The following is a 24,646-nucleotide window of genomic DNA, read 5'->3' as shown; positions in this document are numbered from 1 at the left end:
ACAATTTACCAAGCTCTGCTCACCTGTTTTCAGTGCGGAGCGGATGCAGAGCGCCTCCCTCGCCTCATTTCCAGGAAAGCGTGTGTCAACCACACGGATGCGAACGTGCTCCCCGCCCACAGGGGCCCTGGGGCGGCAGGCCACTCCCACTGCTCACACAGCCCTCACCCGCGCCCCCGCGCCTGGCTCTGCACCGTGGACGCCCCCCTCCTGCCCAGACTCTAAGTAACAAAGGAACAGCACCCGAAGAACAAGGGAGGACAAAACATTTAAGTTATTAAATCAAATATACAGTGATTCATTTAATATGTACATATTTACAAAAATGCACTTTCACGAGGAGGGGCGGCCGGGGCCAGCAGGTGGGCAGCGGCCTGGTGCCCACGGCAGACGTTGACAGTTGCGAGGGGAGAGTCTGTGTGAAGGCACTTGTCACAAGCTTCGATGCTGCCACCGTCCCGGGGAGAACAGAGCAGTCAGGAAGGGCACTTCTGAAAGCACAGTTGAGAGATCTCTGGAGCGAGCGCTCTGGGCAGGAGCGAGCGAGGACGGCAAACTGGGGCGGATGGACTGGCGAGCTGGCGAGGGTCTGCCCACGAGCCTCAGGCCATGCCGACCGCCACGGGCCCCACCAATGACCTCAAGCCCCACTGCAACCGCAGGTCCCACCGACAGCCATGGGCCACGCCGAACATCACAGGTCCCACTGAGAGCCACGGGTCCCGCTGTCAGCCTCGGGTGGTCCCACCGACAGCCATGGGTCCCACTGGCTCTTTGGCCTGGAGCCACTGAGAACCCCAAGTGAGGAATAAAGGAAGATTCTGTAAACAGTGCACCACCTCTGGGAACAAACGCTCGACGATTTGGTGAGAACACAGACATCCTTGCTTTTTCCTGCCACACGGCGAGTGCGACACACAGAAACGTTACAAAAATAGCAACTACCCGAGAATACTGCGTTGTTTTCCGCCTGACAGTTACCCAATAATTTATACAAGCTTAAAGAAACATAGAAAATAAACATCTGCTTTTCGTTTTTGGTGTTTTTTTTTTTACACAAAATAAAGGAACTATGCACACGGCCTCGGCCTCCTGTGGTCCGGCGGGTGGCGTGGCACCCGGCGAGGGGCCCTGGGTCCCGGCCCAGCTGGCGGCCGCAGCCCTACTCCCGGACGGCACGGCACGTGGCGCCGAGGCTCCCAACGGCGCGGTTGTCCACCTTAGGGCCTGAGGCCCAGAGGGCCGGCCTCCCAGGCGAGCAGCCGGGGTCTTTGGTGAACTTGCGCGAGAGGAACTTCTCGGCCTCCGGAGCGTCGTCCTCGCCGCGGCCGGGCTCCTCGTCCTCCCTGCTGCCTGCCGGCCCGGGCAGCGCCTCACCCACCCTGCGCGGGGCTGGCGTGAAGTTCTTGCAGGGGAACAGCACGTCCTTGGGGCCACCCGGCCGCTCGATGGGGTTGCGGATGGGGTTGAGCGGGGCCCACTGGTTGTTGGCGCCCTCCTCCCGCGGCAGCCGGCTCCTCTCTCGCTCTTTCCTGCGCTTGCGGGTCCACCACACGCAGACAGCCACGCACACCAGACACAGCATGCTGAACACGCCGCACAGCACCGACACCAGCAGACCTGGGGCGGGGACGCCGCGAGGGGACCGTCGGGCGAGGGTCCTCCGGCTCCCGGTGGTGGGGAGGGTCCCAGGATCGGGGCTGGGGAGGGGTGCGTGGGGGGCTGGGGGCCCTTCGCTGGCAGGTGCAAAGCAGTTGCAGCGCTTTGTGGATCGGAATGCACGGCCCCCCGGCAGGGCCAGGACGATTCGCAGCCCCTCCCCTCCAAGCCCCACGTGCCTGAAAGATCCCCGCGGCCCGGGGCCGAGAGGCGGCCCCCCTCCTCCTTCTCACCCGTGGAGGAGCTGCCCACGACGACCGTCTCCACCTTGACCTCGGTGACAGCCAGCAGCAGCGAGCTGTTCCCCTGTCGGGTGATGGCCGCCACGATGGCTCGAGCTGCACTCTGGATCAGACTGCTGTCCGGCAGGTCGCGGCGTGCCGGGCTGAAGGACTGAGGCAGAGGACAGAGCTGAGGGGCAGCGCGCCCGCGTCCGGAGGCCTGGGACCCCCACCCCCAGTGGGACAGCGTGCCTGGCCCCGTGTGCAGCCCCAGGGCACACTGAGGTTCCCGTCCAGGCCACGGCTCTCGATCAGGGGCAAGGAGGGATGCGGGTGGCTGTGGTCCCACGAGCAGGGCCGTCCTGGAGCAGAGCGCGGGGCTTGGGAACCTGCGGCCCCAAGGCTTCCTGGAGGGAGGCTCATCAAAGGGCGGGGGGTCGCCCCACGCCGGGCAGTTCACGGGGAGGCGGGTGAGGTCTGGTCTGGATCCCCTGCACCTGGGGCTGGGACGGCTGTCCCTGCGGGTAGGCTCCCAGCCCCAGGCAGCCATGCCTAGAGTCCAGAGGGTGCCACAAACCCAGCACTCCCCCGAGCCCTGCCGGCACCGTGCGGCCCTGCTGCCCCAACACCGGCACCCAGCCAGCACCCCGAGAAGCTGCCCTGCCCCTACCCCCTTGTCTCTCCCCGCACGCCCCCAACCACAGCCTCCCCAGACCCTGCGGTGCCCGTTTACATTGGGCCCCTGAGCAGGGCCCCAAGGACACCCACTGAGCCGAGGGCCCGGGCAGGTGGCCAGGCCCTGACCACACACCCCAAGGCGGCCTGACACCACGGGCACCCCTGCTGCCACAGACACCAGAGGACACAGCACAGGTGAAGCAGGGAGCCGGGGGCAGCCGGGGCAACAGAAAAAGGAGGCTCCACCCACAGTCCCGCCCACCCCGTCCGGTCGGGCAGGCCCTGGCCTCAGCGCCGCACCCAGGCCACAACCGACCCCCACGGTCTCGAGTCAGGGTCCCACCTGAGGGTTCCCCGTCCGGAGGCCCCGGGCCTAGGAGCTTCCTCACGCTCCCTGCCCTGCTCTCAGGGGATCCTCCAGCTACACCCCGTCGCTGTCCACCTTGGCCCCCGGCCACTCTCCTTCCCTCTCTGGGCGCTGCCTCTGTACCCCGACTCCTGCTGTCACTCGGTGCCTCCCACAGTTCTGGGGACCCCTGCCCAGAGTCCCAGCTGTACGCGGGCCCCACGGAGCTGCACACGCGCCCTGCCTGGCCCCTCCTCCTCCCCTCACCGGGCTGACGGTGCCTCTCCTGCAGGCCCGCCCCGGCTCCGCCGGCCTCCAGCAAGGGCACGGGGAGTGGCCACAGCCCTTCGCCGCGCAACTGTGCCGGAGCGGACTCCCGGGTCTGTGGTCACCCCGTGTCCCCAAGTACCTGGGAGCCAGCCTGGCCTGGGCCCTCTGCCCCAGTCCCCGCCAGGCACACGTGCAGAGGAGGGCCCTGGAGAGGGGAGCGCTGAACAAGGGTGCCCACCCCGCCTGCCAGTACCCACCATAGCCACCTCCACCGCGCTGGCCTCTGAGGACGGCCGGTCACAGAGCAGCACGAGCAGGCGGTCCCGGGCCACCGCCCGCGTGGCTGGTAGAGCGCGGATCCCTGAGCAGACGGCGCCCACGGTGGTGCCCTGAGCAAAGACGGGCTGCACGTGAGCACGGCCCAGGGACCGAGAATCTGAGGGTGTTCACCCCCGGCTGGCACCTTGGGCAGGTGGTGGGACACGCCTTACACGCTGTCTGAGGGAGCAGAGCAGGGATGCGGGGGGGAGTGGGGGGGGCACTGGCTCCCACAGCGGTCCTGTGCCCCCTCACCCACGACACAGACCACCACCACGGTCAGGGCTGGGTGGGGTCTCACCCGGTGCTCAGGCCACAGAGACGTAAAGACGGGGATGCGGCCTGAGTGAGAAGTGCCCGAGGAGCTGTGGGCTGCCCCAGCCTCCCTTGAGGCCACCTTCAGCCCAGGTCCCTGGGACAACTGGAGGAACAGGCACCTCGGCCCAGGCTGGCCACTCCTGGCCACGCCCCTGGGACCAACACTTCCCCTCATCCGAGCGCGCTCGGCCAGGCTCCGCAGCCTCCCCGACCCCACAGGCGCCAGGCCGCCAGCAGGGGTCTCGGGCCATCTCGGTGGCCACTGGAGGAAGGATGCGGCGCCGGGGCTCTGCAGACCTTCGCAGTGCGCGGTGGACAGCGCCACTCACCTGGGGCACCTGGTCGCGGTTGAAGTGCAGGGTGAGGCGGGCGCAGTTGTTGTCCAGGTGGCCGGAGCGCGGCCGGCAAGGGGTGCTGGGCAGCAAGGGCTCCTCCGCGCCACACTCCCCCCAGGCCATGCAGGGCGGCTGCAGGCACTGGCCCGGGGCCTTCTCCTGGCACCGCTGCCCAGGTGGGCACTGGGTGCTCAGGGCGTCAGGCCGGCCAGCCAGCAGGCAGGGCTTCCGGCCGCACCACACCTGGGCACACGCAGATGGGACCCGCAAACACAACAGCACCACGCGGGGGAGGGGGAAAGACACGGTCTGGTCAGTGAGTCCCAGGGCAGGGCGGGGGGGGGGGCGGCGAGGGCCCACCCGGGGGACCCCCAGCGCTCCCAGGTTGAACGTGGCACCAGAAGGACCCCACCAGAGCAGGGCAGGGCAGGGCAGGGCAGGCCCAGGTCCTCTGGAGCCCGGCTCACCCGTCCCCCTCCCCCAGCACCCTCCCAGGCTGAGCAACAGGGTCACGGATGAATGACGGGGACCCCAGGGCACTGGACACCCAGCAGGGCAGTGCGGGGAGGCAAGGCAGGGCCGGCCGGAGAGGCTCTGGGGCAGGAGTCCCCTGTACCTTGCTGCAAGCCCGGCGGCCGTCCAGGCAGCGGCAGCTGTTACAGTCCTCCACCCAGGAGCCCCCATGAGGGAAGGGCACTCCCTGGGACCAGCAGGACCTCCCGAACACAGTCACTGCGGGGAGGAGAGGTGGGGGCAGCCGTGACGGCCGGGTCTCACCCTGCCCCCCCAGGCACGGCCCTCGCCCACGACGTCCCCCCACCTACCCTCCTGGCACCGCGGGCCGGCCCGGCCAGGAGGGCAGCTGCAGCGGTAGCCGTTGATCTCGTCCACACACGTGGCCCCGTAGGCGCAGGGTGAGGACTGGCACTCGTCAATGTCTGCGGGGAAAGCGGCGGCTCGTCGGGCAGCACGGGAGGCCCTGGCAAGTGGGAGGAGCAGCCCCCGGCCAGCTGGGGCCTCGGGCTGCCCTCGGGGGCCCTCTGGGCTGGGCCTGGCGCCGTCACTGTCACCAGCCCGAGGCTTAAGCACCACCCCCATCTGCCTCTGGGACGGGTGGAGGGGGGCGGCCTCTGGGTACTAAGACCTCAACCCAAACTAGGGTCTGCCCCTTGCCGGGTGGCGGGGGACAGACAAAGGAAACTGCGGCTCAGGGTGAGGTGGGAGCAGCTCCGAAGGCTGGGGTCCCACAGCACTGCCCGCCCGGTGCCCCCCGGCCCCTCACTGATGCGGCAGTCAGGGCCCGCGAAGCCCGGCGCACACTCGCAGCGGAACCAGTTGACGCCGTCCACGCAGACACCGCCGTTGTAGCTGCAGGGGAGAGGGCGGGTGTCAGGGGGCCCGGGACAGGCCGAGCTCCCCGGCCAGCCCGCCTCAGGGGCTGCCACTCACCAAGGCAGGGGATTGCAGTCGTTGGTATCTGTGTTTGCGGAAAAGAGAGGACAGTAGGCACGGCATCCACCCGCCTGGCACCCCAGGCATGCAGGGCGGGAGGATACCGAGCTCCCCAGCCAGCCCACCGTGACCAGGCTGGAGGCTGGGGGCCAGGGCCGCTCTGGGAGGAGAGCCCGTCCTGGAGGGGACTGGCCTAGGAGGGTGGGGTGCGCGAGCAGCACGCCCAGGCCACAGGGCGAGTGGCTGGCGGGAGACGGACAGAGGGCAGAACACAGGGGAGGGGGCTGGGCTGCGGGGCTCGGGGGGTGCTGGAGGGGGCACGGCAGATCTTGGGGTTCAACTGGACTTTGGTGGCCAAGTGCAAGGGCAGGTCTGTGAGGCAGGCTCGAGAGGGAACAGGCCCGGAAGCTGTGGGAGAGAGAAGTGGGTCCCGCCCACGCCCACGGGCTCACTGTGCGCGCAGGTGCGGCCCTCCCAGCCGTCCCGGCAGATGCAGGAGAAGGAGTCCCCGCTGCCCACACAGGTGCCCCCGTTCCCGCAGGGGTTGGGCAGGCAGCTGCTGCTCTTAGCTGCAAGGGCGGAGGAGGAGAGGAAGGAGGCGGGGGGCTTTCACCCGGGCTGGGCAGACCGGGGCTCCACCCCACGCCTCCACCCCAGACAGCGAGGGGCAGGCAGGGCCAGCGTGCCCTCGGGGCGCCTCACCGACCGTGCAGGTGCTGCCCTTCCAGCCCGGGGGGCAGGCGCAGCGGAAGGTGTCGCCGCTGTCGTAGCACGTGCCGCCGTTGCTGCAGGTGTAGGCGTCACACTGGAACTCACCTGCGGGCACACGGCCGCTCAGGGGGCGCCCGGAGCAGCGGGCGGCATCCCGGTAGGCAGCCCCAGCGCAGCAGGGGCGCGCGGGCACTCACGTGAGTGGCAGGTCTTGCCCTTCCAACCATCGTCACACGCGCAGTAGAAGTCGTTGACCAGGTCGTAGCAACGGCCGCGGCTGTGGCAGGGATCGGGAAGGCAGTCGTTGGGATCTGGGGGTGAGGACGCCGGTCAGCGGGGGGTCACCGGCGCTCAGGGAGGGCTGCCCGGGGGAGGAGGCGCCGGAGCTGGGCCAGGGAGAGACAGAGGGCGTGGGGAGGGCAAGCGTGTGCCCCTCCGCCCCACACACACACACCCCCCGCTCCGGTCACCAACTCGCCACGTGGAGCCGGTGACCACCTGGGGCCACTGAGGTGCCCGGTGACAGGCCACGTGGGGCCCGAGGGAGGGGCAGCACGGCCCACTCACTGGTGTCGCAGAGCTCGCCCTCCCAGCCGCTGGGGCAGAAGCAGCGGAAGGTGTCCACCTCGTCGATGCAGGTGCCCCCGTTGCGGCACGGCTGGCCGAGGCAGTCGTCGATGTCTGCAGGAGGCGGGCGTGAGCCAGGTCCCCAGGCCTCCGGCCCCCCGGGCCCCTCCCAGCCCCCGGCCCCCCCGGCCCCCCGGGCCCCTCCCAGCCCCCGGCCCCTCCGGCCCCCCGGGCCCCTCCCAGCCCCCGGCCCCCCCGGCCCCCCGGGCCCCTCCCAGCCCCCGGTCCCTCCGGCCCCCCGGGCCCCCCCCAGCCCCCGCCCACAGCCACTCACTCTCGTGGCAGTAGGTGCCTGTGAAGCCGCTGTCACAGACACAGGAGAAGTTGCCCCCAGGCTGGCTGATGCAGTGTCCATGGGGGCCACACACGCCGGTGGGGGCCACGCGGGCCACCCTGGTCCCCACCTCGAACCCGCAGCCATCGACCACTGCCACAGAGATGGGAGGGGTCAGCCCCACCTCTGCAGACCCCACCTACCTCTCACCTCACCCCACTCCACCCCCTCAGGCCCCGCCCACACTGCACCCACCTCTGCAGGCCCCCCCAGGGCATGGCTCCCGGGGCTCGGAGCAGTTCTTGCCGCCCACATCTTCGGGGCATGCACAGTAGTAGTCGCCCTCCAGGTTATAGCAGCGGGCCCCGTTCTGGCAGGGGCTCGGCTGGCAGAAGTCAACGTCCACCTGGGGGGCGGGGCACCCACGAGAGCCCAGGCCCTACTGTTGGCGCTGGACAATGAGCCAGGCCTCGCTGGCGTCCGTACAAGGAACCCCAAGGTCCAGGCCCCACCTGGACTAGACAGCCAGGCCTCTGCAGCCACAGCCTGGAGGGCCGCCCAACCCAGCCTGGCCAGGCCCCTCCCACCACCCTCGCCTCCAGGGCAGCCCTCTTCCGCTGCATCCGGCCTTCGCCCCTCCTACTGGCAGGAAGGCCAGCTATCGGCCCCCCTCCCCAGCCACCAGGGCCACCCTGAGCCCCGTCTGTGGGTCCTTCCCAGAAGCGTCACCGCCAGGCTCCACGGCGCTGGACAGGACCTCTATCCTGGGCCCCAGGAAGCCTGCTGGCCAGGAGACCCGCCCCTTGCACCCCTGCAGCCCCACTAGTCTCCCCTGCAACGGCCAGGGCAGGTCAGAGGGCGGTGGGTGCGCGAGCCTCTCCTCAGACCCGCGTGCGGCACCCCCACCCCACCCTAGGGCCCCTCTTTCAGGGGCCCAGGTGCTCCAGCCACTGTGGGAATCAGACAGACAGGGCTTGGGGCAGCCGGCTGACCTGCCAGGGCTCCCGGCCCACCCCACCAGGAGAGGCTCATCATGACAGGCAGTGACCCTGCGACCCTGCTCTGCCCCTGCCCAGAAAGGCAGCCCGGACCCTCTGCAGGGCCGACGGCCACTGTGGCCCGTCTTGGCCACTCGGACGGGCCACCCGGGCAGCGGCTGGAGGAGGGGGAGGCGGGCAGCACACGCAGGCCTCACCTCGCAGAGCGGCCCCGAGAAGCCCTGGGGGCAGTGGCAGCGGAAGCCGTCGACCAGGTCCTCGCAGAGGCCGACGTGGCAGGGGCTGCTGGCACATTCGTCCAGCTGGCGCTCACAGTGCCGGCCCCCGAAGCCCCGTGGGCACACGCACTGGTAGCCGTTCACCAGGTCCTGGGGGGAGTGGGGGGGGTGAACCTCCCGCAGCCACCCCCGCGGGCGGCTCCCCCGACACTCCCCCCACGTGCGCGCACGGCACGGACCGGCCCTCACCTTGCAGGTGCCGCCGTGCTGACACTGGCCCCCACAGTCGTTGACGTCTGCGGGCAGAGGCACGGTTACGGCTGGGACTCCCTCTCCCCCAGCCCCGCCCACCTGCGCCCGCCCACCCGTACTGACTGATATGACAGTTGGTGCCCTTCCAGCCCGGGATGCAATCACAGTAATAGCCACCAATCAGGTTTTTGCAAGAAAAAGCATTAAGGCACGGCTTCCCTTCACACTCATTGGCGTCTGTGAACGAGACAAGGGCAGCGATGGGGCCCAGGCCCCACCTGCCCCGGCACCCGCAGCAGCAGCGCATGCCCAGCGCACAGCCCATGCACACACGCGCCCCGCGGGCCCCTTACCCAGCTGGCAGGTGGCTCCCCCCCACTGCTCGGGACAGATGCACTCGAAGCCGTCCACCTGGTCTACGCAGGTGCCCCCTGCCGCACACGGGTTGGAGGTGCACTCGTCGATGTCTGCAGAGGATCAGAGAGAGAGGTGTGGGGTGGGAAGGAGGGACACGGGCCTGGCTCTTCCTGCCACCCCTCCCCTGACCACTGCCACCCACGTGGACGCGGCCACTCCACCCCTACCCTCCAGACCCCTCAGACGCCAGGCTGAGTGCCCCAGAGGCACTGGAGTGGGCACTCACCAAGCGCACAGGTGGGCCCGCTCCAGCCGGAGGGGCAGTGGCACTCGAAGCCTGAGGGCACCTCGTGGCAAGAGCCCCCGTTGGCACACGGGTTCGAGGCGCAGGCGTGCTCGGCTGTGTTGAGAACCACGGAAAGTGGGTGTGGCGGCCCAGGCCCCCTCCTTCCTCCCCAAGCCCCCAAGGCCCCGAGGTGGGAGCGGGGGGGTGCCTGCCGCACAACAGGCCAGAGGTGGGCCCGGCCGGCGCCCGGCCCCGACGTACCCCGCTCGCAGTTCTTGCCCGAGTAGCCGTCGGGGCAGGCACAGCGGTACTGGTCAGGCTCCGCGTTGATGCACGTGCCCCCGTTGGTACAGGGGTGGTGGCTGCCGCAGTAGTTCAGGTCTGGGGGCGGGGGTGCGCGCTCAGGGAGCAGACCGAGCCCCTCGCTCCCTCCCTCCCCGAGGCGCCTACCTGGGGCCTCGCCACCCGCCCCTCGCCCACCAGGCGCACCTTTGTTGCAGAGCAGGCCGCCCCAGTTGGTCTCGCAGCTGCACTGCCAGGGCTCCACACAGCTGCCGTGCACGCAGCCCGGGTACGGGACGCACTCGTCGCAGAATCTCCCCTGCCAGCCATAGCTGCACCTGGGGAAAGCCGAGGGCCGCGAGGCCACGTGTGTAACAGCGGACCCCGCGAGCTCTGGCCGCTCCCAGGGTGGCCTGGGGACACGGGCGCAGAGTCACATGGGCCGCCCAGGGCCGGCAGCCTCAGCCTTTGAACTGGAACGGGCCCCGGGCCAGGCGGGGGTTACGGTCCCGCCGGCCAGCCCGCACCGTCACGGCACTCCCGGCCGCTGGCCTCGCACGGTTGGCCGCAGCTGTCCAGTCACTCCTCCCGGAGCTATTTTGGGACTCACCCCAAGCAGGGCCCCGAGAGCAAGCGCCAGGAAAGGAAGGCGCTGCCGGGACCCCAGGAATGAGAGGGCCAGGTGCTGCCAGGCCTGGGCAGGCCAGCGGGGCATCAGGAAAGGACTCCTGGCCTGGCCCCAGCCGGTAACCTTGGGCGCAGCACGTGACCTCACCTGGGACTCAAGGGCAGTAACTTCTCTCTCCACAAGGCCCAACCACGGGCGCATCTCACAGATGGGGACACTGAGGCCCACAGGCCGCCCCAGTCCAGCCCTGAGAGAAGCCAGGTTCAGGGCAGCTCCTGGGCTAGAGTCACCCGCTCCCGGCAAATGGCCTCGAAAGGCCTCCTGGCTCCAAGGCCACGACCCCGAGGCCGGGCCCTGCCTGAGCTGTGGGCCAACGTCCTCTGTGGGAAGTCCTTCAGGAGGAGGGGCAGAAAGACGCCCAGGCCGTCAGCGAGGGCCCGGAGCTCAGCCAGCCGGGGGCACTGCTCTCGGGGGAGAGAGACCAGCACCCTGTGCTGGACGCCCCAGGGCCCGGCGGGCTGCCCTTCAGGCCCTGGACGTGACCCCCAGGGGACCCTCCCTAGAACTTCGTCCTGCAGGATGGAGTGACGTCCGTGCCATCAGCCACCACGTGGATTTATTTTTGGAAAAGGAAAGAGCCACGGCCCTTCCCGGGCCGCCCCCGTGGCCCACGGCACCCAGCAGGGACGCGGCCAGCTCAGCCAGTGCAGGACAGGGAAACCAAGGCCGGTGAGAAGGGGCTCCTCCAGCCCCCCCGTACCCGGGGGCGGGGCGCGCGGTGTGTGTGCCCGCCTGGGCCACACGCCCCCACCCACCACCCTCCCTCCGGGGGACCCCTGCCAGGGAGCACGAGGGTCCCTCGGGCGTGCTCTCGGCCCTGGGTGGGGCAGCCCTCTCCACGCCCCCCCACCCCAGCTTTCCTGGCCCCAGAAGCCCAGGGAGGAGACGGCAGGAAGGCACGGCCATCTCCGCAGCATCCGGTGGGGGTTTGTCCTGCGCTGAAACCTGAGCCCTGAGCCACGGGCGGCAGCTGGGCCTCACCCACAGGCCAGGGAGAGAGGCGGCTAGGGCTCACCTAAAGCCTCTGTCCCAAGCGTCCCGCGCCGCACCCCCCCCCCCCGCCCCCTCCGCGCCTTCCGGCACAGCCCACACTGCAGTGGAGGGCGGGCCTCTCCCACCCTCCTCCCACCCGGCTGCTCCGTCACCGGCCACCCAGAGCCGCTAGCACGGCCCTGCCCCTTGTGCTCACGACCCAGGTGGGGACCCGTCTGCCCCGAGTCCCAGGGCTCATGCCCACCACACGGGTCACAGGGCAGGGCTTCAGGGGAGGGCCCTGCCCAGGGCAGAGAGCAGTGCTGCACTCAGTCCCCCACCCAGGATCTGGTTCCTGGAGGTACCTGTCCCTCAAGACATGAGCCCACCCTGGGCCAGGCCCCCAGGTGCCCTCTCACCGGCACTGTGCTCCCCACGCCACTTGGAGATCCACTCAGCTTGTCTGAAACCTGGCAGAGTGAGTGGCCGGGTGGGTGCAGCCCTAGCCCCCTGCCTATCCCTGGGCAGCCTGCCCGCCTCCCTGCCCTGGGACTGGCGGGTCTGCTCCACATGCCACTTCCCAGGCCAAAGCCACCACAGGACGAGCAGAGGGTCACCCTCCCGTCCCGGCCCTGGATCCCAAACACTGCCCTCCCTGTCCAAACTCAACGGGGGACTTACTAAATTTCTCTGCTTAGCGCCCTTATCTGAAAAACACACCTGGGAGCAAACCCGCCCTCCAGAAGGGGTCCTGGGATGAGTGAGACCCAAGGCTGGGGCACAGGCCTCACTCACTGCACCTGCTCATCTCTCTGCCAAGGTGCGGGCCCCTCCCAGGGGCTCGCCCCTGAGCACGCACCTGGTCCCCCAGGCCCAGCTCCCGGGCCATCCTCACGCACCCCCGGCGCCCGCCCTTGCTCACACACCCTAGAGAGCCCCGCTCTAAGCCGTCCTGGCCCCGAAGCCTGGCCCCGCCCCTCCGGCTGTCCCAACCCCCGCTTCTCTGCTCACTACCTGGCAGGACTACTCCTCCCTTCCCACAGCCACCAGACCCTGCCCGAGCCGGCAACTCTACCTTCCCCCAGTCGAGGTCTCCGACGGCCTCCACTGTCTGCATGAGGCTGCGGGGACCCCTCGCTCTCTGGTTCCCTCTGACCCCGGCCAACCCTGGGTCACTGCCCGGTGGCCTCTGCCAGCTCATCGTACACTGTCACCAGCAGGAGGCTGGGACCGGCTCCTGGACCTCTTCTCCTCTCCGGCTGCCCCCGGAGGCTGTCAACACCGGCCGTGTGCCTCAGGGGCCCATCCCTGTCTCGGGCCAGGCCTCTCCCCACAAACCCAGGGCAGGGCGGGGCGGAGCACCTGCTGCTCTCACCCCTGCCTGCGGCGCCTGAGCCCATCCCCGTGTCCAGTGGCACAGGGTATAGAAGGCTTGGGGTCCTCCCCGATCCCCCCCGCTTCCACTCCAGGACGTCTGCAGGACCTGCCCACCCTTCCACCTCCCACTGGACTGTCACCATCACACACCCCCTCCCCAGCCTGGCCCCACCCACACAGCAGCTGCTCTGGTCCTTCCATCCCACCTCGCTCAGCTCCAAGCCCTGCAGCAGCACCCCCTTCTTTTCTAGGTCCCCCCACACTCACCACCCTCCCTGTCCTCCACCCACAAGCACAAGCCGCTGTGCCCTCCGCACCTCCTGTGCTGCAGACACCTGCCCTCGGGCGGCTCTCTGCCTCCCGGCCTCTGCCCCTTGTGTAAGACCATCCCAACCCAGTTACGTGAAACGGCCCTGGCCGCCCCCTCCCCAGGCCCCCGCCCCCCTGTCCTCGTGGGGCTATCACTGTCCGGCACGCCCAGGCTCTGAGGCCACGGGCGTCCCTGTGCCGATTACAAGCTGCATGGGAGCAGGGCCCGTGTCCCCACTCATGCGGCCCCGACACCCAGCTCCCCAGCACCGTGTCCACGGCAGGCGCTCAGACAAACCCCGCTGAGGGAGCAGGTGTGCCTGGAGAGCAGAGACGGGGCAGGCGCCCGGCACTCACTCACCTGCACTCCCCAGGCACGGAGCATCCCCCGTGGAGCAGGTTACATCCTTGCTTACACACGGCTGCAGAGAGAGATCAGAGAGGCGCCGCTGCTGCCAGCCATGCACGGGCCCCCACAGCCCTGAGGCAGGCACGGGGTGGGGGTGGGGGCCTCCAGGTGGCACCCCGCACAGCCCTCCGCGTGGCCCCTCCGCGTGGCCCTGCACAGCCCGCTCACCCTCCTTGCACTCCTTGCCCATCCAGCCGTCCATGCAGGCCTTGTTGCCGTACTGGTCGCAGGTGTAGTGGCCGAAGAAGTCGTTGCGGGGCCGGCAGAACTTGTTGCAGGTGGCGCTGTAGTAGTTCTCGTCGCAGCGCACACGGATCTTCAGCTCCAGGTGTGCCACGTGGCCGCTGAAATGCAGGCTCTTCCAGCGGTCCTCCGGGTTGATCATGCCCGCGTGCGACACCCGCTCGATCAGCAGTTCCTCTTGGGGGGGGCGGCAGAGTGAGCTGGCTCAGCCGCCACATCCCCCTCGGAGGCGCACAGCCCGCCAAACCACGCGGCCAGCGGCCCAGGCCACAGAGCCGGGACAGCAGGGCCACCGCAGGAAGCGCGGGGCTAGAGCGGCCTCCTGCCCCGCTAACGCAGGCGGGGCCGGCAGGGCTGGGTGTGGGTGACCCCGCCTGTGCCCCGCAGCCCGCGGCCTGCTCCCACCGGCACTGCCACCGGGCACCACGCCCACCCCTCGCCAGTGGACGTCTCTGGCCACCCTCCCGCCCCTGCCGGGACCCCTTCTCTCTAAGGGCCTTCCCGGCAGCAGCCGCACCACTCACTACTGCCCATCTGAGAACAAGCCTCCCTCGGCCCCGAGCACGCATGGATCCAGCGACCCGATGGCTGGGCCTCCCTTCAAACCAAGCTGCCGCGTGGGCGCAAACGCCCTGAGCTGGCAACAGGCACAGGGCTCGTGGTACGTCTCCCTACACACTCGTACCAGTTTGGGGAAGTCTGCAGTAAGAGGCTAAAGATCCCGTGCACCCCCCCACCCCCGAGCTACAGGAAAGGCCAGGCCCCTCCCTGAAGCGTCTCTCCCTGGGCCGACCCATCCCCGCCCTCCTTCAGGGAACACTCCTGCCCTGGGCAGCCTGTCCCCACGCCCGCCCAGCCCCGCTGACCGCCGCTTCCAGCGGCTCCTCTGCGTCCCCACAGCGTCGTCACCCGTGGGACCCAGGGGCTCGGTCTGCCTCGGCAGCCAACTGCCCACGTGACACTGCTCCCAAACGCGGCATGTCCAAACTGGGCTCCGGCCCGTCCGCACGACAGCTTCTCGGCCCTGCGGCTGCTCAGGCCACCCCTGCCCGCTCTCACCACGTCCAACCCACCAGCAAGCCCCGTGCCTTGGCCTTCAGAGCGACCGGAGCCCCTCTCACCCCGCAGGCTGCTCCTGGTCCCAGCACCCCCAACCGCCACCTGCGTTCACACAACCGCCTCCTCACCCATCTCCACGCCGGCCCTGCAACCCGCCCTCCAGCAGCAGCCTGAGCGACCCCGCTCCAGGAGGAAGCCAGCCCACGAAGCCTCCGCGACCTGACCCCGGCCTTGCTGACCTAATCGCTGCCTCCACCCCTGACGTGAGGGCCCCATGCTCTTCTCCAGATGCACCGGGCTCACTCCTGCCCCAGGGCCTTGCCATTTACTGCTCCTGCCGCACAGGCAAATGCTCTTCCCCGTTTGTCCACGGAAAACCTCTCTGCCCCACCACCACAGGGCCCCGCAGACGCCATGCAAGGTCGGCCGGCCACCAGGTGAGCCTGCGGGGGAGGGCCACCAAGCCCCAAGTTCCAGGGCAGATGGGCAGAGAGGGGCTCAGAAAGCCAAAGAGAGCTCTCAGCAGCGAACCACTCCGCTGTGCCACTGACCCGGCCTCAAAAGAACAAGCTTGGGTCTGGGCATCAGCAGGCTACGGGAGTGCTGGGGAGGCCCAGGTGCGGCCCTCGGCCCTCAGTGAGGACACACGCCCATCAGAACAACACAGAGGAAGCTGAGACTGGGGAGGAGGGCAGTGCACGCGCAGCTCAGCAAATCACAAGTGTGGCAGAGCTTCCTGGCAGCCAGGGCAAAAAGGGAAACAGCACGAAGATCCTCAGGGTAGAGGCAGCTTTCCTGCCACATGGGCCTTTGTCCCCAGCAGGCAAAGGACCAGGAACCTGGCTACGTGCATCTCCGTGAACGAGGGGGTCAGCCTCCCAGTGCCCTGAGGGAGGCCCTGCAGGCAGCAGTCCACCCAGCCGGGGCTAACTCACCATCCGGGGTGGTGTCGTTGTCCCAGTCCCAGGCCTCCACGATGAGGGTGAAGGAGCGCTGCAGACACAAGGAGGGGCCCGTCAGGTACCCGAGGCCCTGCCCCAGCCCAACCCTCCCACCACCACGCCTCGGCCACACCCCCACTTTATCCCTCAGCTCTGAGGAGGGGTCTCCTCAGCAGACTCCGAGATGACCCCCTGGAGGAGGACTGCCCCTCCGGGTCACGAAGGCTCAGGGGGTGTGAGCTCGTGGCTCCCGCAGCTTCGTGGCCCACCGGCGAGCCTGACCGGCTTGGGTCAGGACGGAGAGAAGGAAGAGTGACCCAGACAGAGCAGCGGGCAGAAGGTGGGCACAGCTGGAGCAGCTGCAGACAGGGGGGCCAGGTGGCCGGGGACCAGAGGGGGTCGAGCGGGAGGCCCCTCGGCAGCTCACAGGGGCCCAACCCACCGTGGGGAACAGGAGGTCCCACCCCCAGCCTGCCCGGGAGGGACGATGCCCCGTCACCAGGCCACGGGATGGCAGGGGCAGGCCCAAGCGCTGGTGCCACCCGCCCCCCCGCCCCGGGACATAGTAAACGTCTGCCCCACTAGCCTGCTTCACCCAAGACCCGGAAAGTGGCCCCTGCTGCACAGATAGGGAAACTGAGGCCCAGGGACTGCCCAAGGCAGCCTCAGCCTATGCTCTCTCCCCCTCCCTGCCCCCAAGACCATCCAGCCCTCGGGCACCAGGCAAATGATGGGCTGACGTCACTAAGCAACCCCAGGACACCACCGCCCCGCCCGGCCGTGAAGACAGCCAGTCGCTCCCGGCACAAACTCGCGCCTCGCCTGACCCCTCCCTGCCCAGCTCTTCCCCGGCCGGGACCCTCCGTGGCTCCCCGCTCCACGCTGCTCGGCCCCCTCTCGGGCCAGCCACAAAGGCGCCGACTACCACCCCCCCGGCCCTCGCCCCACCTGGGCTGGGGGCTCACAGGACGGGGCCACGTCTGGGACACGGGCTGGCCGGCTTCCTGCCCGAGGGCTACCGCCCTGGGGAGGCCACACGCCTCCCCACCCTCGGCACCCCCATCTCCCAGCCCCTGCAGGCTGGTTTCTTCGCCCCTGCAGCTGCCTGCTGGCACCCCACCCCACTCAGCCCTGGCTCTGCCGTCCCCCACATCCCGGCCCCAGGCAGCTCCCCGTGGGCTGCCTGCCACATCCAATCACACCCACAGCCCCTGGACACCCAAGCGTGGTCCTCCCTCGGAGACCCTCCTCTTGTCCCCTACCCCGTGCCTCCAGCTGCCCTTCTTCTTCCCGCCCCTCCCACGACACGGCCTCAGGGCCCAGGACACACGTGCCCACCCTCAACTTCGCTCAGCTCACCTACGCCGCTGCCCCTGCCCTGAGCCCAGCCCCCCCGCAGCTGTCTCCCAGACACCCCTGGACGACCCGCAGGAGTTCATGCTCACAGCCGCCACCCTAGGACCCACACCCACCCAAGAAGCATGAGCGGGAAGCGGGGAACCACCCTCCATCCTTCTAGAAGCCCGCCCCTCACCCCCATGGAGCTGTCCCCAGGCTCTCAATCCCACCTCTTGAGTCTCCCTGAAACCCATTCCCTCACTCCTGCCACCGCCCTCTGCCAGGCCATCAGGATCCGTGCCCAGGCTGCCCATCTCCACCAGAAGGGCTCCCAGCAGACACTGGGGCCTCCACACCCCCGTTCACAGGAGCCCCAGTGATCCCCAGGGCTCTGTCCACATGTCCCCCACTGCTCAGCCCTCTTGGGGCTCCCCGTGGCGTGCGCCCTCCTCACAGGTACCCAGCACGCCCACCCTGCCCCTGGGCCTTTGCACACACGGCTCCATCCCCCTGCCTGGAATGCTCCCGGCAGACGGGTGAGTCAGCGGGGCACGGAGCTGCTGTTCTAAAAGGGGGTCAGGGCAGGCCGCGGAGAGGGTGCCTCTGGGCTTGAGGCTGCAGAGTACGGGAAGAAGCCGTGTGGCAGGGCCTCGGGCTGGAAGAGCAGGGACGTGGGAACAGGGGTCCCAGAGTCAGACGGCGGGGCTGCCAGCCCCTGTGCCAGTCTTGGTGCTAACGCTTTGGAGCAAAGTGGGTGGCTGCCAGGTGGGTCTGAATGAGGCCAGAGACCAACGGGGCTTCAGCAGTCGTGCTGGCTACCTGACAGAACGGGCTATAAAGGACACAGGAGGAAGCAAGGAGCTGACACGGGCTGCGCCCAAGAGGGCGGGACCATGGCGGTCAAGGCCCCCAGTAGGGCAGGTGGAGGAACGCCCCAGGCCGGGCTGCCCATCCCACAGGGCGCTCACCCCTTGGGGCAGCCGGAGTCCACCTCCCCACACCTGGGCTTCGGGGAGTAGGGAGCGCCTCCTGGCTCCCAGGAAACCCCACGCCAGCCACTCAGGTAGGATTACCGCCACCTTCGCCAGAGCCCAGGGCTCCGGTTACCTGCTCCCGCGGGGACATGTGCTGCCCGCCCACCCGCGAGGGCCCCACCGCCCGCCAGCTGGGTTCCCTACACCTGGACGGCAGGAAGTCATCCAGAGAGAACCTGAGCCACTGGGTGGGGCGGCACCTCCTCTCCTCCTCCCGACTGGCCTCTAGGACTCAGTTTCCCTCCTGCAAATGGCAACCTTTCATTCCACTGCTGCTGCCTTGTGGGCCATGGGCCCGGCAGGGCTTTGTCAACCCCAGGTCTCTACAGAACAGGAAAAAGGCAACAGGCCTGGACGGGAGGCCTCGGAGGGCACACTGTCATCCCAGGGACCGGGCTGGGGGGGTGGGCGCCTGGGCAGGGTTGATGACAGCTAGGGGCCGGGGGCGGGTTCCTTAGGAAGCAGGCAGGGGAACACCCCTGGCCAGGCACAGTTGGGCCACCAGCCTGCCCAACCTCGAGAGGCCCACCCAGCCGGCTGGCATTAGTCCCTGAAGACCCAGCCACACCTCTTCCAGGAAGCCCGCCCTGACCTACCCACACCAGAATCCCAGCCCAACCACGGCCTTCTTCCTGGCCCACCCCCAAGGCCAGGTCCAAACCCTTTGTCTGACCCCCCAGAAAGGATGATGGGGCAGCCGCCCTCAGACATGGAAATGGCACAGGGCAGACGTGGGGCCGGATGTGCCACACCCCACGGCCCAGGACACCCCAGGCCAAGAAGGCCTAGCACAGACCCTGGACCTGCTGCCCTGGCTCCTCTCCCACAGCACCCTGCATCAGCGCCCGGCCCCCCACGGAGCAGAGCTTCACGCCGGCGCCAGGAGCTCTAAGCACAGATACGTTTCCTGAAACCCGAGCTTCAGAAAGGCCCAAGCCTCTGCCTCCATTGTCACCCGACAGGGAGGGGAGGGGGCCGCCTCCCCTCAAGGCGCTGGGCCCCTGCACCCCCGCAGGAGGAGCGGACCGCAGGCCTCCCCAAAGGGAAGCCAGACACCCACACTCCGCACCAGGGACCAGACAGGGCCTTGCCTGGGCGTGCCCCTCCCACCCCACTGCGGGCCGGCAGCCCACGGTCTCACGACACCTCATCACACGCACGTCGCGGGGCTGCAAAGCCCACAGTCAGGTCGACCCTGGTCACACCAGGCTCACGGTAGCCGGGGGATGAGGACCCCAGTGTACCTGGGGTCTGGGGGGACGTGGACCCTGGCTCAGGCCTGAGGATTAGAGATGCCTGTCTCCACCAGGAAACCCCTCACTGGCCCAGCCTGCCCTCAGCCAGACACTACCCCTGAGAGGCTCCCTGAAAGTCCCCAACCCTCCAAGGAGCCGCTGCCCACACCCTCCAGCAAGTTCCTCGTTGCCACGCCGCAGCCTCGCTCCCCAACCCACCTCTCAGGCCCAGGGACAAAACCCCCGCCCGTATCCAAGCGCTCCACTGGCTGGTGCAGCCCTCCCGGTGTCCCCACTTTGCCCGAGAGCCCCGCCCTGCTGCCCCAGTATCAAAGCCTCGACCAAGACCCCTGAAGTACAGGGCAGGTGACGGCACGGAGCAGGTCACCTGGGCAGGACCCCAAGGCCCCAGTGGGAAGGTATGGAGAGGAAGGGGGCAGAGGAGGCCCCAGGAGCAGTGTGGGGAAAGGGCCAGGGTCCACGTTAGCCCCCACTCCAGTCCCCAGCTCCTTGGGGGTCGGGAGCACACGGAGGGCGGTGTCAGACACCACCCAGGGCAGCTTAGGCGCTCCCAGGCGCAGACCTTGGCCTGGCCCACCTTGGGATGGGGGCTCGCGCCGCTGACAAGCCCCATTGGCAGTCGGACGTGGGGGGGCTGGGCAGACCTCCCCCTTGGGTGTGCATGCCCCCGACTGGCCCAAGTCCCTTGCCCACCCCTGAGCACATCACAGACCCCGCAAGGGACTCTGGCCTTCTGATGGGCAGCCGGCGATGAAGCGGGGAGACTAGGCCAGCTGGAAGGCCAGGCTGGGCACTGAGCCCTGCAGCCCTGTCCCCCGCCCACACGCCCACACAGCTGCACCACACGGCCAGGTCCCAGGACCTGCTCTGGCCCATCATCTCAGGTTGGCTACACCGTCAGCAACGGGATCAGGCCCAGGCCCACCTCGGTTCTCCTCACGACTCCAGCTTGGCCTTCACGAGCAGCCATCTGTGCCACCCCCTCGAACCCACAGGGCGCGCTCCAGGAGAGGGGCCCTCGACCTGCGGGCCAGCTCCGGGGGTCCCCGCTACCAGAGCGCAAACAAGTAGGCAGGTGCGGCCTCTAGCTAGGCAGCAGGCCCCCTCACTCAGGACCCCCGATGCCATACTGCACCTCCATCGGCCAGCCCCACCCGGCCCCTCCAACACCCCCAGTGGCCACCTACCACACCCAGAGAACTCGCGTGCGCACGTGCACACACACGTGACCAAAAGTGGCCTCCGCCCTACCAGCTACAGGCCAGGCGCTGGGGCCGACACGGCATCACCCACCTCCTGCGGGGACCAGCGGGACACATACAGACATCCATGGGGCCGGATGAGCAGAGAAGAGGCAGGCCTCACACCCAGGCTGACCCCACCTCCCTCACCTCCAAGACCCTGGACACGCCCCTCTCCAGAAAACTAAGCCCGACACCAACCTGAAACCACAGGCGGTGGACGGCGCAGGACCCGGGCCCACGCGGCCAGGTCAGGGCGCCCCAGCCAGGCCTGGGGCAGCGGCGCACGGGGGCGCTCCCCCTCCAGGAGCCTGGGTCGGGTGCAGGAGGGCGGCTCCCCACACCCGTGCACCTGCAGCCGCCTTCAAGGCCCCGCTCACACCCCTACTCCAGGGTCCTGAACGGGCGCCCTCCCACCTGAAGCCCCGAGGCAAGGCCCGGCCCCCTCCTCGGTTCCCAGGGCACCAAACACAGTCCTCACTTTCTCCGGCCAGGGTCAAGGGCCCTAGTGGGCACACTGGGTTCCAAACTCGCCCCAGCTCAACTCACCCCAGCTCACGGGACGGAGCTGGGCTTGCAGCAGCACAGGCAGTGTGGCCCCAGGGCTGCTGCCGGCCGAGCGGAAATACCAGGGCGCTGGCATCGCCGCGCCGGCTGCAGGCCTGGCAGCCAGACCACACCACTGGCAGGGAGAAGAGGACAAGTGCAGCCCCCCAAGCACACGGCTGCCCCCCAGCCTCACCCCCGACCGGAGGGTGGGCCACCTGCTCATTCCGAGAGGACCCAGCTGGGGGCAGGAGGAAGGGAGGGGAGCTGGCCCAGGACCCGGTGCCCAGTCTGCAGGCTCCTGCCTGGGGAGACCAGGGCCTGCCCCGTCCCGTTCCACCCCTGGCCGGCCAGCGGGGCCAAGCGCCTGAGGGACACGCGTTGGCCCGCCACATTCCTCCAGGCCTCCCTGCCCCCACGGCCACTGCTGCCAACTCGAGCCGAAAACACATCCTCAGGTAGCGATTTCGAACCGAGCTGGCTCCGGCCCAAGCGCAGATGACAGGCTGCGGGCCCTGCTCAGACCTGCCTGCCGCGCCGCTGCGGGGGCGAGGGGGCTGGGCTCATCCCGGCGCCCGGGGCCTCCCAGGCCGCCCCTGCCGTTTCCACCCCAGGGACACATTCCCCGCCTGAGGCCCCAGGGTCAAGGGAGACCCCAGAGGCCAGCCAGGTATGTGGGGGTAGGGCTGTGGCCCCAGGGGCGTGTAGCCAGGGGTCAGGAAGGGGGTAAATAGGACAGGGGAGGCCCCCGGCCCAGGCAGAGGAGAAGGTGCCAGCACAGCGCTCAGAGCCGGGTGGGGGAGGAGGGCGTCGGGCCCAACTTCAACCAGCCCGGCCTCAACCCCCCGTCTCTTCCAGGACCAAGACATCAGGCGGACATACTCCTGTTGGCTCCCGCTGGCTGGTCCAGCCAAAGGTCCTTAGTCAGAAGGACAGCCTCTCAGTCGGAGCCTGGCATTCTGCTATAGCCAGACCCACCCCAGCTGCGGGTACCTGCTCCTGCACACCGAGGCCCCGCTTTACAGGGTCCTCTCTCATCCCTGCCCCCACCCAGTTCCATGCAAGCAGCACAAAGACCTGGGAGGGCCACATCAGGCAGCAGGAAGCCTCCACCTGCGCGACCACAGCTCCCTGCAGCCCACGGTGATGAACCACATCCCTACCAGCATTCTCAGGCCCAAGGCTCCTGCCTGCCAGGCCAGCCCCAAGGCCGCTCCCACAAAAGAATAAAACCTAAAACCCAAGACTGCAAGATGTAAGAAACCTGACAAAGAATCACTGCACCAGGGCCCACTGAACCTTCCCCCCGGATCTGGGCCAGGAGCAAAGGCTGCCACCAGCACACGTGCCCTAGGTCTGCCCGGGCCCAGGTCCCCCCGGTGCCCGCCGGAGCTGCCACCCCCCACCCCCGCCCCCGGGCATCCAGGAAACTGCAGGGCGGGCGCAGGCTGGCCAAGGGCCCAGGCGGCTCCGCCGGGGCCTGCCCCAGACCAGCCCCAGCACGCGCGGCGCACATGCCTCCCCGGCCTGCCCAGGCCCGAGGCGCCTGGCCGCGCCTCCCCACCCAGACAGACACGCGCAGGGCGACGCAGGCACACGCCGCGGGCGGCCGTGCACGCGGGCCGAGGCCACCCCGCCCGGCCGCGACCCCCGCGCGCCCACGTGGCCGGGCGCGGACCCGGCCCCACGGAGCAGGCGCCCGGGGTCCGCACGCCGCGCGGCGCCCCCTGCCGGCCCCACCCGCAGGGTCCGGGCGCGCGAGGCTCGCACTTACGGCCGGGGCCGCAGGTGCGGGGAGGCCGAGGGGCCGAGGGGCTGCGGGCAGGGCGGGGCCGGGAGCCGGGCGCCGAGGGAGGGGAGGGCTGGGGGAGGGGGGTGGGGGCGCACGTACCGGCCAGGCGAACTGGAAGGGGATGACGACGAGACCCGGGTCCTGGTCGCCTCCGGCCCGGGCCCGGGCCCGCGCCCGGTCCCCCGCGGCGCCCACCGGCGGCAGGTAGAAGGAGTTGCCGCCCAGCACGGGCGTGGCGCCGTGGCCGTAGCTGCAGGGCCCCGTGGGCGTCACCTTGGCCTGGTACTCCTTGAGGCACACGCGCACGTACGTGTCGCACTCGTCGTGGCCGCAGCCCCCCGAGCGCGTCGTCCGGCCGTCGCCGTCACAGCAGGCGCCGCTCAGCAGCTCCCCGTTCACGTTCCGCAGCGCGCTCAGCTGCAGCTCGAAATAGCCCATGGGCCGCGCCGCCTAAAAATAAGGCAGAGAGAGAGCGCAGGGAAGCGCGGGCCGGGGTCGCGAGCCGGGGCGCCCCGCCCCCACCCGCCGCGCAGCCTCGAGGGCTTCCGAACCGCGGCGCCCGCAAGCGGTGCCGCCGACCCCGAGGGACGGCCCGGTGCGCCCCGTCCGCGCCCCCGCTCACCTGCACGCAGAGCGCCAACAGCAGCAGCAGCTGCCGGGGCAGGCGCCCCCGGCCCCGCGCCCGCATCGCCTCCTCGACCCCGCCCGCCGGCCCGCCGCCGCCGCCGCCCCTGCGCGCCCGGCCCCGGCCTCCCAGTGCCCGCCCGCCCGCCCGCCCGCCCTCCGAGCGCCGGCAGCAGCGGCAGCGGCAGCGGCAGCGGCAGATGAGGCGGCGGCGGGCGGGGTCGAGGCGGCGCCGCGCGGGCCCGGGCGGCGGGCGCGCTGGGGCTGCGGGCGCGCGGGGGCGGCGGCGCTCGGGCTCGCAGGGTGCCGCGCCGACCCAGCTCCCTCGCGGCGGCGGCGGCGGCGGTGGCGGCGGGCGGCGGCGGCGACGGCGGGCGGCGGCGGCGGCGGTGGCAGCGGGCGGCGGCGGCGGCGGCGGTGGGTCCCGGTCTCGGCTCTGCGCGCCCGCGCTCCCGGCGCCCGCAGCCAACAAGTTCGGGACAAGACTGACAGCTCGCTCGCCCATTCGTCACCCGCGTACCTGCATATGCATGAGGGGGCGGGGCCGCGCCGCGGGGTGGGGCTGCGGGGGGGTGCCGGGGGCGCCCAGGATTTAAAGGCGGCGGAGGACTCCTCCTGCCAGCGCCTGGACCCGGCGCACGCTTCCCGGCGCCCTCGGGCGGCGGGGCGGCGGCGGCGGCGGATCCACTAAAGCCTCCGCCGAGCCGGGAGAGTGGTGCTGGGCGCCGCAAAGCGGCTTCCCCTCGCCCGAGCCCCGCCGGGTGTCAGGAGCCAGGGGGTGGGGCGCCCCCTGAGGTCACCGCCGTGGTCCTCTCCTATCGGTGCGCCGCCGCCGCGCTGCTCGCGGTCCCAAAGGAGATGCTGCCTCCTGCACAAATCAGGGCTCGGCCCCACGCGGGGCAGGCGCGGCCTGGGACCCGAGCCTGCCCGGCCCTACTGCGCGACTCCCTTCCCCTGTGAGTGCCCCCATCCGTGCCGCTCCTACCGCCTCCACTCCAACCACCTCCACTCCGGCCGCAGGGGGCGCTGCTCCCCTCCCACGCCCCGGCCCTCCCCGCCTCACTGCCGGTGGAGGGGGGGGTCAGGAAGCCAGGGAACGAATGTTCCTCCGCGCAGACTGTGTGCCCAGTTCGGTGCTGGTGCGGGGCTCGCCAGGCCATACTTTCGAGGAACGCCCAGGATGGGTGTCGGGGCTTGGGCGGGGCGGGGCGAATA

The 24,646-nt window shown here is 69.8% G+C and overlaps 1 protein-coding gene across 3 annotated transcripts; it reads right to left on the bottom strand.

Annotated features, from left to right (window-relative positions):
- Positions 1-1,066: 1,066 nt before the first annotated feature.
- JAG2 (jagged canonical Notch ligand 2) lies at positions 1,067-23,527 on the bottom strand. Of its 3 annotated transcripts, XM_060003814.1 has the most exons (26): positions 23,430-23,527; positions 22,907-23,257; positions 15,595-15,652; positions 13,526-13,777; positions 13,310-13,370; positions 9,810-9,940; positions 9,582-9,701; positions 9,321-9,434; positions 9,031-9,144; positions 8,801-8,914; positions 8,675-8,721; positions 8,405-8,575; positions 7,465-7,615; positions 7,210-7,362; positions 6,876-6,989; positions 6,506-6,619; positions 6,300-6,413; positions 6,050-6,166; positions 5,595-5,622; positions 5,428-5,513; positions 4,970-5,083; positions 4,762-4,877; positions 4,140-4,388; positions 3,432-3,563; positions 1,893-2,052; positions 1,067-1,620 (listed from the first exon to the last, which is right to left on the bottom strand). In XM_060003814.1, exons 1-26 carry the CDS (start codon positions 23,493-23,495, stop codon positions 1,163-1,165), a joined length of 3,705 nt encoding a protein of 1,234 aa, XP_059859797.1. In that variant the 5' UTR covers positions 23,496-23,527; the 3' UTR covers positions 1,067-1,162. The 3 variants fall into 3 exon arrangements, with proteins under 3 accessions (XP_059859797.1, XP_059859798.1, XP_059859799.1); XM_060003815.1 differs by lacking the exon at positions 8,801-8,914; XM_060003816.1 differs by lacking the exons at positions 22,907-23,257; positions 23,430-23,527 and having other exon boundaries at positions 13,526-13,775; positions 15,595-15,642.
- Between the last annotated feature and the right edge of the window lie 1,119 nt (positions 23,528-24,646).

This window comes from Delphinus delphis, chromosome 2 (genome assembly GCF_949987515.2).
Source record: "Delphinus delphis chromosome 2, mDelDel1.2, whole genome shotgun sequence".
Taxonomy (NCBI): Eukaryota; Metazoa; Chordata; class Mammalia; order Artiodactyla; family Delphinidae; genus Delphinus; species Delphinus delphis.
Note: the sequence above shows the minus strand (reverse complement) of the source record. Positions and strands in the feature narration are given on the sequence as shown.

Excerpts from the sequence above, each read along its gene's own strand:
- JAG2 (XM_060003814.1), bottom strand. The coding sequence starts at position 23,495 with ATGCGGGCGCGGGGCCGGGGGCGCCTGCCCCGGCAGCTGCTGCTGCTG. Across the intron at positions 7,363-7,464 it reads CCCTGGGGGGGCCTGCAGAG|TGGTCGATGGCTGCGGGTTC; the intron begins GTGGGTGCAGTG and ends TCTCTGTGGCAG. Across the intron at positions 4,389-4,761 it reads GCCGCCGGGCTTGCAGCAAG|GTGTGGTGCGGCCGGAAGCC; the intron begins GTACAGGGGACT and ends GCGTGTGCCCAG.